General features: G+C 40.4%; 1 protein-coding gene across 3 annotated transcripts; it reads right to left on the bottom strand.

Moving 5' to 3' along the window:
• Nucleotides 1-2,718: 2,718 nt before the first annotated feature.
• Nucleotides 2,719-17,261, bottom strand: ube3a (ubiquitin protein ligase E3A). 3 transcript variants are annotated; one of them, XM_042006854.1, is made up of 11 exons: nt 16,966-17,261; nt 13,850-13,896; nt 13,414-13,670; nt 12,149-13,335; nt 11,910-12,054; nt 9,079-9,284; nt 8,791-8,955; nt 5,933-6,088; nt 5,770-5,843; nt 5,504-5,647; nt 2,719-3,617 (listed from the first exon to the last, which is right to left on the bottom strand). In XM_042006854.1, coding segments are annotated over exons 2-11 (2,457 nt in total). In that variant the 5' UTR covers nt 13,852-13,896; nt 16,966-17,261; the 3' UTR covers nt 2,719-3,496. The 3 variants fall into 3 exon arrangements, with proteins under 3 accessions (XP_041862788.1, XP_041862789.1, XP_041862790.1); XM_042006855.1 differs by having other exon boundaries at nt 13,414-13,471; nt 16,966-17,260; XM_042006856.1 differs by having other exon boundaries at nt 13,414-13,466; nt 16,966-17,260.
• Between the last annotated feature and the right edge of the window lie 2,143 nt (nt 17,262-19,404).

Here is a 19,404-nt window from a genome sequence, read left to right as displayed (position 1 = left end):
GTCTATATTCTGGATAATTATAAAATGTGATTTATATAGTAATTTATTCAACTGATTTGAGCATTTTAAACTACTGTTAATTACACTCAGTGGCCACTTTATCAGAACTCCCTTTTTCCTTTAGAACTGCCTTGATTCTTGGTGTCATAGACTGAACACATGTTGGAAACCTTCCTCAGAGGTTTTGCTCTATATTGACATGACAGCATCACATAGTTGCTGCAGATTTGTTGCCTGCATCCATGATGAAAATCTGCAGAAATGTTAGGTCTGAGTCCATGAACTGTGCGGTTTGAAGCTGAGTACTGACTTTTAATTTTTCTTCCTTGACTCCAAAAACTATTATTTCAGTTTTGTCTTCATTAAACTGAAGGACGTTCTGGTACATCCACCTTTAATTTGATAGAAGCAGTTGATCAGAGTTTGGATCGGACTGTTGTCTCCTGGTGAGATGGTTGTGTAGATTTTAGTGTCATCAGCATAACTGTAGTAACATATTTGGTTGTTTTTCATAATTTGATCAAGGGACAGCATGTAGATGCTGAGCAGCAGTGACCCCAAGATCAAGCCTTGGGGAACTCCACAGGTTATTTTAGTTTGCTCAGATTTATAGTTACCTATAGACACAAAGTAGTCCATGTCTTTTAAATAGAACACAAACTAATTAATTGCAGTGCCAGAAAGTTTCACCCAGTTTTCCAGCCAGTCCAGTAAGAAGTTATGGTCCACCATGTCAAATGCAGCACTGAGATCCAGTGATATCAGAACTGAAATGTTTCCGCTATCAGACGGATGTCATTAAAGACCTCAACTGGAGCAGTCTCAGTGCTGTGGTGTGGCTGAAAACCCGACTGGTAGACATCAGAACAGTTATTTAGTGTCAGGAAGTTGTGTTGCTGTTAAAAGAAAGGGGATGTTTGTATCTAGGTTTTTCTTTTTCAGTAGTAGCTTGGTGACAGCTGCTTTTAAGGGTCTTTAGGGTTTTTAGGGAAGACATCTGAAAGCAGAGATGTGTTTACAATCTAAAATATCTGAGATCATGCATCCTAAAACATTCTTAAAAATCCCGGTTGGGAGGGCATCAAGACATCAAGTGGTGGTTTTCAGATGGCCAATCACCTCATCCAGGTTTTTAGGACTGATGGGAGAAAAGTGTGTCATGGTGTTCATGTCTCTGAGTGGACACAGTGACATGTCCTGCCCCTGGCATAGAAGCACTGACTGACTGCCTGATTTTCTTAATTTTGACATTAAAGAAAGAAGCAAACTCATTACAAGCCTGGTTGGATAGAAGTTTTGGGGTTACTGACACAGGAAGATTAGCAATATCCATCACCACAACCTTGGAAATAGAGATGACTAGATCCAGACAGTGTCCTATGTTATGTGTTTTTCTTTTTTTTTTTTTTACATGCTGAGTTAGACCAAAGTTATCAGGAACACAACACAATTCTTTGGTCTCTGTCCTCTGGGTCATCAGCATGAATGTTGAAATCACCAACAATAACTACAGGGTCAAAGTCAGCACAGATTATTGACAGCAGTTCAGCAAAGTCATCAAAAAACGTTGCACAGTTTTTAGATGACCAGTATATGTCAAGGAACAACACATGGAAGGAGGTCATCTGGAGAGCCACAGATATCTGTTTGTATTGGAGGGAGTCACTAAACAAAACAGCCACTCCTCCACCTTTCTGATGTTTCTAGCTTCACTCACAAAGCTTTTGAAGGGGGTCACTTCTATAAGAACAACCTAATCATTTTCTCTGTCAAACCAGTTCCGTTAAAAAATTAGAAATTTAGTTTGTGCTTTGTAGTAAAATCACTGATTAATAATGTTTATCCAGCCAAAGATCTGACATTTAGCAAAGCTAGCTTCAGTGTGCTAAAAACATTATCTGCCCAGGTTTTGTTCTGGGCAGGCTAAGACTGATGAGGAATGAACACAATATTTCGTAAATTTCAGAATATATTAGGTGAATCTTGCTTTTCTGAACATTTATCAGTCTTTTTTTGTTGACTATTAAAACAGCGAAAAAGGAAACTACTTGAATTTTGGGACCTGACTTATCCTGGAGAGAGCCATGATTACCCACGATGTTGCAGCCTGGACCCAGAACATATCACCAGATGCTGTGCAGTTATGAGGAGTTTGTTTTGTGGAGGGTGTTTTGGGGTAAGAGAGAAAACTGGGGCATGGGGGTCAGTTTGGTCGCAATAGTGACCAGCTCCTTCATCAGGGTAGTTCAGTCTATGAGGGGTGGGGAGGATGGGGAGAGGGAGGGTGAACTGGTAATGAAGGGGGTGGGTCATCGCTGAAAGATTTGGGGGGTTTCTTCAGGAGGGGACTGGGTTTTTGTTTTTTTTTAAATCAAGGTTTCCTCTAGGCTCTGTCTCATCATGTTGTTTTGGTCCCTCGAACAGCCCCACTCCCGACCTGTTTTGGCAGAATCCATCTGCCTTAAAAAAGCGCCTGTGGTCCCAGAAGTTGAAATTGTCTTGAACTGGGTGTGTGGTTCATGCAGCTGACAGCCATGTATTCAGACTAAGCAACCTGCTGAATCTCTCCACTCCTCTGATCGGAGGGAGAGGGCCACTGATGAACAGAATGAAAATTCTGGGATCTATTTTCATGCAGTCTTGACCACAGCAGTTTAAATGTTTCTATCCTAGAAATCCAATGTCATGCAAATAAACTTCTTCTCATAAAAGTTTTGATTTCTTTTCCACCTTTATTTTCTTTGCAGAATAGTGGCTTCACAGACAGATTTCACATTATCTGCACATTTTATACCTGAGATATTTGGCCAAATAAAACATTTCATATGACTCCTGGTGCACATTTGGCAGCAGCACGTACAACTGTGCAATCAGTGACTTTTTGCAAACAAACCACGAGAAGAGAAACCCTTTTCAGGATGTGAAAGTCAGAACTGACCTGTTTTAAAAACTGCCTACAATCAAAACTAAACTAAACAGGTTCACAAAAAACAGCTTTCATTTCATTTCTAAAATAAGAGGCACAGCATAAAGGTTTTAACTATAAAATAAATCATAGTTTGCAGAAAAAAAGGCTTTTCAGTGAGGCTACCTGGATTAGCAGTAACGTTAAAGCACTTATTTTTCAGCTCAATACGTTACTATGACAACTGTAGCCAAGTAGCACCGTTATGGCCAGCGAGGACTGAATACTGGTAAAGTTGTATAGACACCACTCAGAAAAGTAACACATCTGCTGTGTTTAAGTGTACTTTCACAGTTTTGCAAATCAAATGTTGCATATATCTGAAACAAAACGGGTAAATATTAAATAACTGAGGTGCTTTTTAAACTCTTTGGGATGTCTAATATCTATGAAAGTGACGGAGTGAGTGAGACCTCGGCGTGGAGTTATTCTACAGGAGTTTAATTAGGCACAGGGTTATTGCAGCATCTTGTTTAATGAGAATCCCTTTTTTCCTTCAAATGCAGTCTGAAGACTTTCTCTATGGATCTGTCACAGCATCCCAAACCCTTTAGCGTACGTAATGGCCTTGAGAAGTCGCTCTCTCAGTTTTTCCTTGGAGGAGTATTCAGGAAGCAGCAATGCGTTAAAGCAGGTGTGAGAAGTTGGTAGCCTGCAAGGAAAAAACAGAAATCTGAAATGAGGAAAAACTTGGTATATTTGCTCTTTTTGTTGGGATAAGAACAGCGTATCCAGGGACGGAGCTAGCTGGGTGGCCAGGGTGGCACTGGCCACATCTGAGATCCGATTGGCACCCCAGGTGCCACCTCAGGTCATTAACAGGTCACTGGAGGATGAGGACAGAAATGTTTTTCCAGACATGCATGGATCACCAGTATCACTACACCAGTTTGAGGTCAAGTTTAAAGTGGTTTTCTGAGTAGTCACCCTTCAAAGATTTTGATAGTTGTTTCTATATAAGATTTTGTCCCGGTGGCAGTAAAACTACTAACAGTAAGTAAAACTGTTGTTAGCATGAAGCTACATAGCAGTTCTAATCTAGTTATAAGGTAGCAGTAGATTTTTTTTAAGATAATGTGGGGGGCACCATGTCATATTTGGGGTTAGAGTTATCTGGGACGACACATCAACTCGGTTAATAAAGATTTTTTTTTTTTTTTACATTGGAGCTAAAAAGATATATAAAAATCTAATAAAACTAAAGGAAAAAAATACAACTCTGAGTCCTGTTATCTGCAGAAATACTCTGATTACTCTGCAGCTCTGGGGAGTATCAGTGATGGACAAGAAGATGAGAACTTAGAACTGGTCATTCCAGCATGAAGCAGAAACAATCAACTCATCTTGATCACAAACAAAACACAAGAGATGATTGTTGACTTCAGGAGGAGCAGGAATAAACAAACACTGTTATTGTTTACATCCTGAGAGAAGAGGTGGAGGTGGTGGACCTCAGAGTTCAGCTGGATAACAGACTGGACTGGAAATGCAACACAGCAGCTTCTAGAAGAAGGAACTCTGAAGAGACTCTGAAGCTACGATCAGTCAGTGTCTGCACCAAGATGTTTCATATCTTCTATAAGTCTGTTGTGGAGAGTGCCATCTGATCATTCCTGCCAGCATTCATCGCCCTCCAGAGCAAAGATCCTCTGCTGTAGTTCCCCCTTCTAATTAATTATAATTAATTTTAATTGTTTAAAAAAAAGAAAAAAAAGTAAATGAAATGAAAATTACTGCAACATTGCAATTTCCCTCTGGGTTAATATCCTCATTACATAGTGCTAAGCTAGCGCTACATGATCCAGTTTAATATATACGGGAGGCTAGCAAGGCTGCTAGTTGATTTCAAAGTACCTACAGCATGAAAATGTGGAGAAACAGATCCTGTAACCAGACTGATTTCATATAGGAAGAATGAAGAGAACTGATCCCCCTGCTATCACATCAGGATCCAGTCTACCACCACCATCAGACAGTAAACCAGAACTGATCCCCCTGGTATTAAGCTCCACATCCTGCACCCCAGAACAACCAACTTATGTTCTATGGACTTTTATGAACTTCTTGTAAATATTTCCACTTGGTGATGCAGATTATTAATGTAAATATGTTTTATTTCTCATGTCTCTTATGTGATCACAGTTATTACAGAAGCATTGGAGAAAGGAACACAATCATTTCCTTTCTTAATATATGACACCCCCTGATAAAGTCTTGTACACCCTCTGGCCCCCCATATACAAAAATCTTCTAGTTCTAGTTCAGTTCTACCACTGTGAGTAACAAACCTTGAATTAAGGGTATACTTTCAGTGAATCTTCTTGGACAAAATCCAGAAAACGATTGTACTTTAAAGTCAGAAGTTGCAAGCCGGATTTCCGACTAGAAGAACCTCAGAGGAACCTCACCATTCCCGACTTTAAAATCCGACATTTTGCCAATTTATGACCCATTTCTGTGTAAGGTCATTCCCAGTTCTGACTCCAGAGGCTGCTGGAGAACTAAAGATGCACTGATTAAATCCTGACTGAGCTTTACCTGTCTGTGTCGGAGCCATTCTTGGCAATGATCATCTTTAATTTTCCAAGACCACCAACTGGAGCTCTGTCTGTGCCGGTGGTAAACTGAAGAAACAGCCTTTTCTGCTCCTCTCCAAAAGAGTGAAGAATTTCCCAGAAGTCTCTGCACCCAGAAAAGAAAGGAAAACTCTTAATTTCCCACTGCTGGAGAGACTTCTTAGTCTTTATCTGACCTGCTCATAGCCAGACAGAAAGTGTCTACCTCGTGCCGTTCTGAGAACTTACTTGATAATTTGGCTGTCTTTGCTGTAACCTCCATCATAATCTGTCGTCTTTTCAAGTGCTTCAAAATCAAGTTTCTATAAAATAAAAAGACATTGTTTTGTAATAAATGAAACACTTGTTGCTGTTAAGTGATGGAAATCCAAGCGACGGCAAGCTTTCTCACTCTGCTTCCACAGATTAGCAGCTCCACTTCTTCTGGTCTGAAGAGATATTTCAGCGGCGACTCATTCGTGACCATCATGAAACCTTTTTTAAAGGCTTTGAATTGTCTCTCCACACTTTTGTTCAGGATGTACTCAGCATACAGATCCACAAACTCCTGTGAATTACAGATGAAAAGTCAAAAAAGAAAATCAATGCTTGCGCTTTCATTACTTTTTGTTTTTTAAAGCTTTGACAATTCTAACCTACAGAGCTTTATCTCGAGGAAGGAGCAGATGTTTGCCATTTTAAGCCATTTCCATCATGCGGCCCTACTTATGAAATGTACACTGCAGTCAAATGGGAAACAAACATCACTTCAGTACTTATTTCCTTTTCTATACAGCTACACACTTAAAGGTTTCTTATATGCAGCCATCATACCTTAGAGACGAGGGCTCATCCAGGCTGGAAATTAATTCTGGCCCACTGTTTGTTGATTATTGTTATTTTGAACATCATAAAACAATAAATAAATAAATAAATAAATGCCTTCATTCATAAAGAGGGTGCCATGATTCCTCTACTCCTCTTTACAACAGTTTATTGACATTTAAAGCATTTGTTTCCAGTCTCTTTTCAGTCAGGAGGATGTCTGGAGGTATTTTCTTTCCTTTTTAGTCATTCTGTTGTAGTTTGCGATCAATGGGCCTCATTCACCTATATCTTCTTACAAATCTACTTAAACTTGTTTGTAAGTTGAATGATTTTTATGAAAATCCTCCATCAGATTCACAAACATGTTTGTAGACCACAAAATTGTTTATATCTTTGCTCTCAGATTGATGAATACCAATCTCTCTGTAAACTAAAGAGTTGGGCCAGCTGGCCCTAATTTGCAGGTAAACACCCAAAAATGCCCATAAAAGGTCATGAAACAGAGACAAGGAAAAATAACAAACAATGGCTGAAGAGGAAGATAGTACATCATAGACTAATTCTCATCTCTCTTTACATGATTAACCTTCAACAGTTCATGAAGCGAATGATCTCCTGCTGTGTCCAAACGTCCAGCTTTCTTTAAAGACACAGTGATGATGGAGCGAGTGGTGCATCTGATGAAATAAACCTCCAGCTAACCCATCACTGCTTACATTTTTCACTTAGAGCAGCAGGCTGATGTATTCCAGTGCCCGGGGAGCAATCGGGGGTTAAGGTTCAGGGGCCTAAAGCGGTCCACCTTTGTTGGCACACCAGAGACTTGAATCTGGGTTCTCCAGACCCAATCCCACCTCTGTAATCACGAGACCACCAACTGACTCTAGAATATTTTGGTATCCAGAGGAGTTCATGGTCCACTCACTGACTGCAAGGCATCCAGGTCCTGCAGCTGGAAGCAGTGGCAGGTAGAACAGTCACACACCTGCAGCCACTCACTGATTAATCACTGTGATCTTATCTGCAGCAGAGTGCTAAACCTGAGGAGAAGAGGGATGGGGGCTGGAGAACCCAGCGATGGCTGGTCACTGGGTGAGCAAAACTAAGATCTGAGCTAACGTAGCCTCTGTGTGTGTTTGCTGTGTGACTGCTGCAATGTTCCTGTGCATTATAACCAAACATCTCCTCTTTGGTCTCTACAGTCCAGACGACAGTGCTCCAGATGTTTTACGGTTTATTCAGAGGCAGCTTCTTAGGTTATCCTGCCGATTTGTCTGGATGCAGGATAAACTTTGACTCTGATGATCTTTTGAATGCAGATTAGTGTCACGTCTACTGTGGAGCATTGATTAGTATTTTGTTTTCTGTTCCCAGTTTTCTGATAAATATACATAACGGACACGTGCACACACACACACACACAGCATTAATTAGGGATTTTATCTTGATGACTTATGTTTTGTTTTCTCCTTCAAATGTCTATTTGGTACTATATTCTATTTCAGTGATGTTTATTTCCTATGCGATGTTAATTTTGTTGTTATTTTGAATGTTTAGGTGAGGTATCTTATAACCCTTGACAATCTTTTTTTCTTTGATGTTATATTGTTTTTATGCTGTGCAAATAACATAAAAATAAATCAATGAAACCTTAACTGTGCTGCTGTGTTAGAGAGAAGAGGCTTTCTCCTGCAAACCTTCAAAATAAGTCATACTTTTTTTAATTCTATCATCATGAAATTTATCATTTCACATACTAACTGAGGCCTGGAGAGTCTCAGATGCAGCTTTTGCTTTGTTTTTTCAGTCTCTCAGATCATTACACAGTCTGACCTTAGCTGGACTTGCTGGAACATCTGCTCCTGGGAAGATTGTTGACTGTCTTGAATGTTTTCCACTCGTGAATAACCTTAATTTCTGAAGAATAATGGACTGTAAATAGTTTGGAAAAGACCCAATAACCCTTCCCAGATTGACAGGCAGCAACAGTTGCTTCTTCTTATGTTATTTTGCAGCAGATAAGAGCTCACACCGACAATGATCCATCGTGTACATTTGATCATCAGCACCTGGCTGTAGTTTACCCTTTTAGTCCCTGTTAAAGCAGGAAGGATGGACCTGTTGTGACAATGCTGCTACCTCTGTTAGAGTTTCTATCACCTGTGTTTTTATAGTTGAACCAGAAATATCATTATGAGGGAGATTATTGTACATATATTCATCATCAAAGGGGTTTTCCTGCATTTTTTGCTTTGTTAAGATCAGAAATTTGAAACTGGTTAAGAGAACTTTGTACCTAAAATAAAGAAAATTACTTTTCACTGTTGTTCACTAATTATTCCAGATAAGCACTGCTCCTTTAGGAAGAATTTACAGTCATATCACTTTGCTAACATTACACTGACTCATTTATGACTGAACACAGTTTTTTGCACATCTCACCTGCCTGTTCTCCTTTGTCACCGGGATTTTTTCTCCCTGCTCTTTCAAGTCATACAATACTGGATTTCCAAAAAGATCTGTGTGTGATATCTGGAAGGTGAGCATCATGTCCTCTTCAACATTGCCGGTATACTCGAGCAATCCCTTCAGGCTCTGATAAAGTGCCTGCAAAAAGAAAAAAATTAGTTAAGAAAAGCTAACGTGACCCTACAGCAATAAACAACTTTTTTTTTCCAGGTAATCTTATTGTGTTTCACTATATATTGGCTTCAGAGAAGGTTACTGAACTGGATGTGAGTCTGACAGGTCCAAGTAGGTCCCTTTCTTTCCCACGAGCTTCCTGTAGACAACCATTGGAAAATGAACGTCCAGGATGCAGTTGTTGTAAATGGCGAGCCCCAGGACGATCCCAATCAGTGTGTACTGTGCTTCATTCTCCAACGAGGATGAGTTAAACCAGAAAAGTTTTGTGTCGTCGTCATAAGTGAACATTCCTGTTCAGAAACAGAATGTTTTAGATGAAACAAAAGAAGAATGAGGATTAGGGAACTGACCTTCTTAGGGAGCATGAGATTAAAATCAGTCTCTGTGAAATCTGCAATGTAAAAGCTAAATATACAGCACTGCACAGAAGTCTTGAGAAGCGCCATCATTTCTTTAATGTACGACACTGAAACCTGGAACTACGTGCAAATCATAAAACACACAAACATTTATGAAATTGCTTTCTTAAACTATTTTGCTTATAATTTCTTCAGGAATAGTTCTCCGGGCTTCTTGGAGGACTTTCCAAAGCTCTTCTTTTTGATGTTTCTGCATTTTGTTCCGTTCTCTATCTAGATGATCCCACATGGCTTCAGTAATGTTGAGGTCCGGGTTCTGGGGAGGGTCCATGCTCCATCAGACCTGTTACAACCGATTTTCAGTTTGATGTGTTACTTTCTTGGTATAAAGGGTCTTTTATATCAGGCTGGTTTTATTTCCTCAGTTTGTTCATGGTTTTTTCTTAATGTTGTCTTTAAGTTCAGGTTGAGTATTAGTTGTGTTTTCTTTCTCTTCCTCTTTTGTGCCTGGTTCTCTGTTGCTGATTGCCACACCTGCACCATGTCAAGGTATAACTATAACTTCACATTTTAAATCATTAAAGTTTTCTTTTAAATGAATGTCTGCTAACCTTTGAGCTGGAAATGTTCCAGCAGGAAGACCAAGACGGACGTTTGTCTGTCTGTTAGCAACAGGATAAAATGTTATGGACTCACAATATTATGGATTTTGATGAAATTTTCAGGAAATCTCTGAAATGGAATAAGTAAATAGGTTTAGGGGGTGAGCTGGATCACCACCTGCATCTAGGAATTATTTAAAGGATTCTTTACAGGAACAGGGCAGGCACAAACATCCGGGAACATTGGTGAACTTTTTCACATCTAGGTCTTTCACCAGTGAAAACAAAAGGTTGCTTTTGACAACGAACTACTGTAAAGACACAAAAGCCCAGAAAGATGTGAAACTGGCTGGTGGCTATCAAGCGTGTTAATACTGACAACACTACAGTCCTTCAAAGTATTCACAGTTTGTTCAAATCATTTAATGAATGGTGAATAAAACATTCTTACTGTTTAAAACGTAAGGTTGTTTTTGTAAAGATGCCAAAAATACCATGAAATGTGCAACGTTTTTAATCCAAGTCCTCAGGACCCACTACCCTGCATGTCTTAGAAGTGTTCATACTCCAACACACCTGATTCAGATCAATAAACTTCCTCATCAAGTTATCTGCAAGCCTGTTAACAAGCCATTCATTTTATTCAGGTATATTTAAGTAGGGTTACCTCTAAAACATGCAGGGCAGGGGGTCCTAAGGACCTGGATTGAGACACAGTGGGTTTAACAAACGTGGGTGATTTTTGTGAGGTTCTGCATGTTTCTTGTGAGCAGTTTTTTCACAATGTGACGGTGGATTGAAAAAAGGTAAATTGTTCATTCCTACTGCCACTAACTTCGCCTCTTCTCTTTTTCTAGCCCTGAATCTGAGGGGATCAATAGAACTGTATGATATTATCAAAAGCCGATGGAGGAAACTCTAAACCAGGGCTACTCAATTCGGTCCTACGAGGGCCGCAATCCAGCAGGTTTTCCATGCATCCCTGCACCAACACACCTGAGTCAAATTAGGTGGCTCTAACAGTCAATCAGGTTCTACACAATAACTCATTAATTTGACTCAGGTGTGTTGGTACATGAATGCATGGAAAACCTGCTGGATTGCGGCCCTCGTAGGACCGAATTGAGTAGCCCTGCTCTAAACTATGACAACAACTTGCACACTTCAACACGGATGCTGGCAAATTGGATACAGGGTTTGGTTTCCCCGGCAACCTATTAATGGTCACCTGACCACCAGGTGGTGACGTAGATCTGTGCCTGCCCATGGGAAGATAGAATCTCTACAAACAAAATGATCCCTAACTCAAAATCTAATGCCCACAATCAATGAAAGGAAAAAAAGGCTTGGTGGAGGTCTGCGTGTCTCTGAGTACGTTAAATTTATTTATTTAACTCACAAATCCAGGATGGCGCTTGTCCTTGTGTCCCTGGGGTAGGCTAACTGTGCTCTGGCCCCAGCTTTTAAGTCATGGACAGACATAAAAAATAGTATAAGTCTTCTCATCCTGGTTTCAGCAAACACACAATAAGCTCATCTCCTAATGTGGTGATATGTTATGAAACAGAACCTGAGATATAGTTTAGAAAGTATAAATAAACTAAATAAAAGTAAATGATAAAAAACTGTTAACAAAAGCAGATATAAAAGGATAAATGGACAAATCGATGGATGGGCGAATGAACAGATTGATGGATGGATAGATGGATGGATGGATGGATGGATGGATGGATGGATGGATGGATGGATGGATGGATGGATGGAGGGACAGACAGATGAATGAACAGATGATGTATGGATGGATGGATGGAGGGACAGACAGATGATTGAACAGATGATGGATGGACGGATGGATGATGGACGGAAGGATTGATGGAGGGACAGACAGATGAATGAACAGATGATGGATGGATGGATGAATAAAACAGTAAATGTGGTGTTTTTCAAGCCTCACCGATGTCTGGATTAAAAATTTCCTCCAGAACGAGCTGAAAGAACTCTTTAGAAACTCCACCTTCGTCGACACCTTGCTCGCCCTCAAATTCAACAAACAGCTGCTTCTTCAGGTCGGACGGGTTCTCCATGGAGATCATCTCCAACTGCAACACAGGGAAGACTCATGTCTCACAGCCACACACACACATTAAAGTCGTGCAGTGTTTCACGTTGCCGCTGTGACGTGGCGGGACTCACTCTGACGAGAGCGTCGTCGATGATGTGGTCTCTGCGTACTTTGAGTTTCAGATAGGGGTTGGGCTGCTGGCCCTGGACCATGCTGTAGAGCGCTGTGAGGCGTCGCTCGCTGTACATCCTGATCCTGTTGTCGTAGTACAGCCCCTGGTTTTTGGTGATGATATTGAGGATGAAGGGGCAGGTCTGGAAGGAAAATTTCGTTTCGGCGTTGACTTTAAAGAAGGTGAAATCTTTGTCCATCTCAACCACATCATTTAGCGAGTCGTTGATGAAATCTTCGAAGGGGATGAGGGGCCGTATGCTATCTATTGAACGGATGGCCAGTTCTTTCTCCAAGGGGTCGATCCTTGGGCCCTTCTTATAGAGCCGTTCCTCACCGAGCAACTCGTGCAGCGTCAGCTCATCTGAGTCTGACTCATCGTCCTCCTCTTCGTTGTGCTCTACGTCCACATTCCCTCCCAGGATGCTTGCGTAGAAGACCACCTTTAGGCACTGGGTCGCAGCCACCACCGTTTCGTCATCATTTACCAGATTTTCACCATCATATTCATTGCTAACGACTGTGAAAGTAATGAGCTGCTGGAAGGTCTCCATCATGCGGCGGATCTGCGGGAGACTGTACGTCGACCAGAGCTTCGACAGCCGAGCGAGAGCAGCCACCGGCAGTTTGCTCATGGCCTTGCAGAACTGCGGTAGCGCCACTTCCAGGTACTCGGGGCTGTGAAGGTTACTGTTCTCCATCACTATGATGAAGATGTTCAGGTAATTTGGGTTTGTTTCGTACACGTTCAGATATTCAAGGTCAAGTTCCACGTTTGGGGTGAGATAAATGAGCGAATTCACAAGAGCAGACTCCACCTGGTCGATGGACAGAAGTCGGTCGTAGACTCTCCGAACTGCGTCGATGTCTACGGTTACCTCGCCTGAGTCCAGCATTCCGTTGGGAGCCTCATCCGGCGAAGCAGCATCAGAGGAGGCGCCTTTCTTCTCTGAGCTTTGCTCATTAGGTTTCTCCTCATCTGGTGGATTTTTAGCAACACCTACTTCATCCTTCTTGAAACTCTTCATCAGGGCTTCCGCATTGGAGAAAATCCTTCCGATGATACGGATGAGAGCAGAATATTCCCCTTCTTCGTCACAGAAACTCAAAATCCTGCAGATAGTGTGCTCGGTGAGGTAGTGAACATCTGAAACAAGAAGGAAAAACATTTAAGAACTGGTTGAAACTCAGCGATATTAAGGCTCGTCGGTCAGTTTTACAGTACCTGAGAAATCGTCAACGCTCATCATACTGCCCATCTGAGTGCTGCTGTCGGTGCTGGACTTGACAGAAGGATAATAATCACAGAGTTTGGCATTAATCTTAAACAGCTCAAGCGCTTTGGCAGCTGCAGCATTGCTATCCAGAGGTTGAGAATCACAACACGATGCGCAGAACTCATTGCTGCAGTTGCTATTTCCACAGCCTTCAGTTAACTGCTGAAAGTAGCGCTCAATTAGTTTCTTTGCAGTCGCTCTGTTCCTGTACAAGATATTTAAGTAAGTCAGACTTACAGCAAAACCATTGACATATTCTTGCAACACTAATATTGTTCATGCAATAAACTTTAGATGCATGCAGCTGTAGATATTTAACAAGAGTCACTACATATAAGACTGTATAAGCTGATAGAACCAGTTCAGGCCTATAGACTGACTTACATTCGGCTGGATTCAGATACCCGTCTGCAGGCCTGGAGGACAGTCCTCTGAAAGAAAATAGTTGTATGAGAACCCATTTACCACTGGTGCACAGCTCAGTCAGGTTGGTCATCGGGACATAGGACGTTTGTTTCTCTCTCTCTTTATTTTTTCCTTCAGCTTTTTAGCAATCAAATACTTGTGGTAGGAAACCAACATACAGTGCTGCAATAAAAGTATTTGCCCCCTTACAATGTTCATTTATTTTCAAATTAGTCACACTTATATACTGTATTTCAGATAACCAAATTTAAATATCACACAAAGAAAGCCTGAGTAAATACAAAAATTAGTTTCTAAATTAAAAAAAGACAATTTACAAATTTATAAATGAGTTGCAATAACATATACATATATATATATATATATATATATATATATACAGACGTGGACAAAATAGTTGGTACCCTTTGGTTAAAGAAAGAAAAACTCACAATGGTCACAGAAATAACTTGAATCTGACAAAAGTAATAATAAAAAAAAATTCTATGAAATGTAACCAATGAAAGTCAGACATTACTTTTCAACCATGCTTCAACAGAATTATTTAAGCCCATAGAAAATAATGTGACCAAAGGGACATGTTAATCCAAGGTGTGTCCACTTATTAGCATCACAGGTGTCTACAATCTTGTAATCAGTCAGTGGGTCTATATATAGGCTGCTGGTAGTCACTGTGCTGTTTGGTGACATGCTTTGTACCACACTCAACATGGACCAGAGGAAGCAAAGGGAAGGAGTTGTCTCAGGAGATTAGAAAGAAAATTATAGACAAGCATGTTAAAGGTAAAGGCTATAAAACCATCTCCAAGCAGCTTGATGTTCCTGTGACTACAGTTGCACATATTATTCAGAAATTTAAGATCCATGGGACTGTAGCCAACCTCCCTGGATGTGGCCGCAGGAGGAAAATTGATGACAAATCCAAGCGACGGATAATACATATGGTAACAAAAGAGCCCAGAAAAACCCCTAAAGAGATTAAAGGTGAACTTCAAGCTCAAGGAACATCAGTGTCAGATCGCACCATCCGTCGTTGTTTGAGCCAAAGTGGACTTAATGGGAGACGACCAAGGAGGAACCATTGTTGAAAACAAATCATAAAAAAGCCAAACTACATGTTGACAAGCCACAAAGCTTCTGGGAGAATGTCCTATGGACAGATGAGACAAAAATGGAACTTTTTACCAAGGCTCATCAGCTCTATGTTTACAGACAGAATAATGAAGCATATGAAGAAAAGAACACCGTCCCTACTGTGAAACATGGAGGAGGCTCTGTTATGTTCTGGGGCTGCTTTGCTGCATCTGGCACAGGGTGTCTTGAATCTGTGCAGGTACAATGAAATCTCAAGACTATCAAGAGATTCTAGAGAGAAATGTGCTGGCCAGTGTCAGAAAGCTTGGTCTCAGTCGCAGGTCATGTTAGCAACAGGACAATGACCCAAAACACAGCTAAAAACACCAAGAATGGCTAAGAGGAAAACATGGACTATTCTAAAGTGGCTTTTATGAGCCCTGACCTAAATCCTATTGAGCATCTTTGGAAGGAACTGAAAAATGCCGTCTGGAAAAGGCTCCCTTCAAACCTGAGACAACTGGAGCAGTTTGCTTATGAGGAGTGGACCAAAATACCTGCTGAGAGATGCACAAGCCTCACTGACAGTTACAGGAATTGTTTGATTGCAGTGATTGCCTCAAAAGGTTGTGCAACAAAATATTAAGTTACGGGTACCATCATTTTTGTCCAGACCTGTTTCATGAGTTTATTTTTTTAAATAATTCTGTTGAAGCATGGTTGAAAAGCAATGTCTGACTTTCATTGGTTAAATTTCATAGAATGGATGAGTTTTTGTTTCATTGACCAAAGGGTACAGACAATTTTGTCCACGTGTGTGTGTGTGTATATATATATATATATATATATATATATATATACTCTCACTTGGCAATTTTATCAGGTCCACCAGTTTAATTGCTTCTTAACAAAAATCACATGGTAGCACATGGTAGTTTGCTGAAGTTCAAACTGAGCATCAGAATGAGGAAGAAAGGAGATTTAAGTGGTTTTGAACGTAGCATGGCTGTTGGTCTGAGTGTTTCACAAACCGCTGATCTACTGGTTCCAACCAAGGTCTGCAGAACAGCATCTCTGAACACACAACACATCCAGCCTTGAAGGAGATGGGCTACAGCAGCAGAAGACCACACCGGGAGTCTCCTGTCAGCTAAGAACAGGAAACTGAGGCTACAATTCACACACACTCACCAACACTGGACAATAGAAGAAGGAGAAACGTTGCCTCCATTTTAGCTCTGCTAGTGGTGTCATGGTGTGGGGGATATGACCATGTCCATCCCTTTATGACCACAGTGTAACATCTTCTGATGCTACTTCCAGCAGGATAATGCACCATGTCACAAAGCTCAGATCATCTCCACCTGCTTTCTAGAACATGACAATAAGTTTACTGGACTCCAACGGCTTCCACAGCCTCCAGATCTCAGTCCAGTAGAGCAGCTTTGGGATGTGGTGGAACGACAGATTCTCATCATGCAGCCGACAAACCTGCAGCAACTGTGATGCTGTCATATTAATATGGAGCAAAATCTCCGAGGAAGGTTTCAACCACCTTGTTCAATCTATGACACCAAAAATTAAGGCAGTTCTGAAGGAAAAGGGGTCCAACCCGGTACTCGCAAGGTGGACCTAATAAAGTGGCCTTTGTTTATTGTGACTGTCAGCGGGAACTGTGACTATGCAGTGATTTGATTGGTTAGTGTTTGCCCATGATATTTAAAAATATACAAACAAGTTAAAAGTAAGCATTTAACTCGTGAGCTTAACCGGCCTGAGTTAAACATGTAAACATGAGTCCACTTAAACATGGACAAATCCAAATTACAACATCTACGTGACAGAGCAGGGCTACAGGGAGTAACGACTAGTTTTCTCTGGTTAACTAACAGATTTTTACATTAACTAAAGAAGCTAACACAGTTAAATTCAGCCTGCAGAGTTAAAACAGCTTCAGGGTCTAATCTCGTCTCTGTCAGCTGAGTATTTCTTGTACAAACCTGTGATTTTAAAGATAGTCCCGCGTGCGTGTCTGTCAGTGACAGTGCAAAATCAAAAAAAGAAAAGTCCCTTCAGTCTGACAGCTGCTGCCGACGCCTCTTCTCTCAGGTTTCCCACAGTTCGTTTAAAAAACAAACAAGAAAAAAACAACTTACTTTTACACGCCTGAACAGGACTACTCTGTCAGCGCAAGGAAGAGAAAACACTGTTTGTTGTGAAGTCAGAGAACAACACCTTGTTCTACCATCTTGTAAACAAGAGCGTGATATATCCCGGCATGCAGCGCGAGGCTGTCAAACGTCATGTGGCCCCCCCACTCTCTCACCTCCACCCGCGACCCTCAGAAACTGCAGCAGGACGGTGTTAAAGGGCAAAGTTTGCTCCTTCTGCCTTAAAAGGTTTAGTTTTGGTTTCGTCAATTTAACACAACACCAGACAGGAAGAAAAAGTTTTTTTTTTCACGTAATAACCAGTTAATGACAGACTTAATAAAATGAGTAAATAGATAAATAACTTTAGTAGTTTATTCCCCCCTGTTTGCTTCGTTTTTACATCCAAATTTTCTTATTTTAATTTGATTTGGAAAATGTCAATACCTATGAAAAGCCAAGAGCGTCCATTTATTTTTTAAACATAATTTTTTAGGATAATTTGTCACGTTATATCGACGTATTAGTTGAACGTGACACGTCAAGATTTTCTATCTAATGCCATGTAGGTAAATACAGGGCCAGCATCACCAATACTGATACCAGTAATAACCGAGGTAGGATACATTTAAAATAATTTTACCTCTTTATTTTTCATTCATATACGGATAATACAAAAAAAGGAAGAAGAAAGAACATGAAATACATCATCTAACAGCTAAATCTGAATGATTCTTTATGACCTTTAGGTTTTTTTTTATTGGATTTAACTCAGGCAATTTGGGTAAAGTTTGTAAGTAAATATAAACAGCAGAACTGTAACAAAACAACTTTTGAATTCTACACAGTTAATGCAAAGGAGTCATTATAATAATGAAATATATTCATTCGGATATTTCCTTCAACACCAGCAGATGTATTAATTTAAAGAGCATATTTCAGTGGGATAAATGTAGGGTCTAAACATACGTATGTTGAGGTGGCTATGGTAACACAGGACCAGTCATACTTACTTTTACCACTGTTATTTACCTAAATATTCTCTGCCATAATGAAAGGCCTCTGCCTATTACCTTTGCCTCTGGGTTAGGGAACATAGAGAAGAGAAATAAAAACTAAAGTATCACTCTTTTTACACTGGCAGATCCTTTATCTGGACATCCAACCACACTGAGTAAACATGAAGAAGGTGATTACATCATGAGCATGAAGAAGAACCCATTAGACAGGAAAGATTCTGAACCATCTCAGCACTCCTGACCTGGTTCAGCTGTTTGTTGCAGAAAAGACACAGTTAAAATGTTAATGCAGGGTTTTGCATTCACCACAATTAACTGTAACAGCAACTGAGAGCCAACTCAGAGTTTAGCAAACAGAATTAAAACAAAATGTGCAGCATATGGAAAATGCTGCAGAGGCTTATCCAGGACGGCCCACAGCCGCTGTTACTGCCATAACACCTTCTGCAAAGTAGTAAATTAAGGTTAAAATATCTTTGTAAATTAAATTTCACTTATTGGTTTTAGATGTTTGAGCAAATGCTTCTAAAATGTATTTTCATGTTCATGTTGCAGGTTGTTAGTGTGAATTAATGTGGGAAAAATTGGCAAGTGAGTCTATTTAAAATGACATTTACACCACAGTAAAGTGAGCATCCGTTCTGTATTCGCTCAGCAAAATAAAACTAGGTAAATTTGACTGAAAAAAAGAATTAAACATGCAGTAGAAGAAACAGCGTGGATCATTTAGGCAGAAAATTCTACTTCCGGGCTGCATTCAAGCAAACCCAGCGCACTCTCATTAATAACATCTGGATCATATTCATAAACAATAAATCACACCTGTCACACAGAGCAGGTCATGAAAGCTGCTGCTGTCTCATTCTGCTATACAGCCTTAGTAAATTATGCATCATCTAATGCATGTGCAGTGCTCTCATGGTGCAGAGATGTTTATTATTCTGTCAGTGTTCAGGCCAGATATGGAGTTTCACACTCCGTGTGACATTTGGTTTCTGTGCCTGTCAGAGCTCTCTGTCACACTGCACAAAGAGAAGCCTTTATCATGAACCAGGGGATATGTGGAGGTCAAAGAAAGTAAATATAGCAGTGTATCATGGTAGGATGGGTGGAAAGCTGCGAAGCCTAAATGTCGACGTATGCATATTCTTATTATAAGTGCTTTCAGAAGTTAAAAAGCTCATGTTGCAAACAGTATGAGCTGGAACTAACCTAGTGATGAGGTAATCTAAGAAATTCAGAAAAAAAGTGGTAAAAAAAAATCTATGAT

The sequence above is a fragment of the Melanotaenia boesemani genome, chromosome 14 (genome assembly GCF_017639745.1).
Source record: "Melanotaenia boesemani isolate fMelBoe1 chromosome 14, fMelBoe1.pri, whole genome shotgun sequence".
Classification (NCBI taxonomy): Eukaryota; Metazoa; Chordata; class Actinopteri; order Atheriniformes; family Melanotaeniidae; genus Melanotaenia; species Melanotaenia boesemani.
Note: the sequence above shows the minus strand (reverse complement) of the source record. Positions and strands in the feature narration are given on the sequence as shown.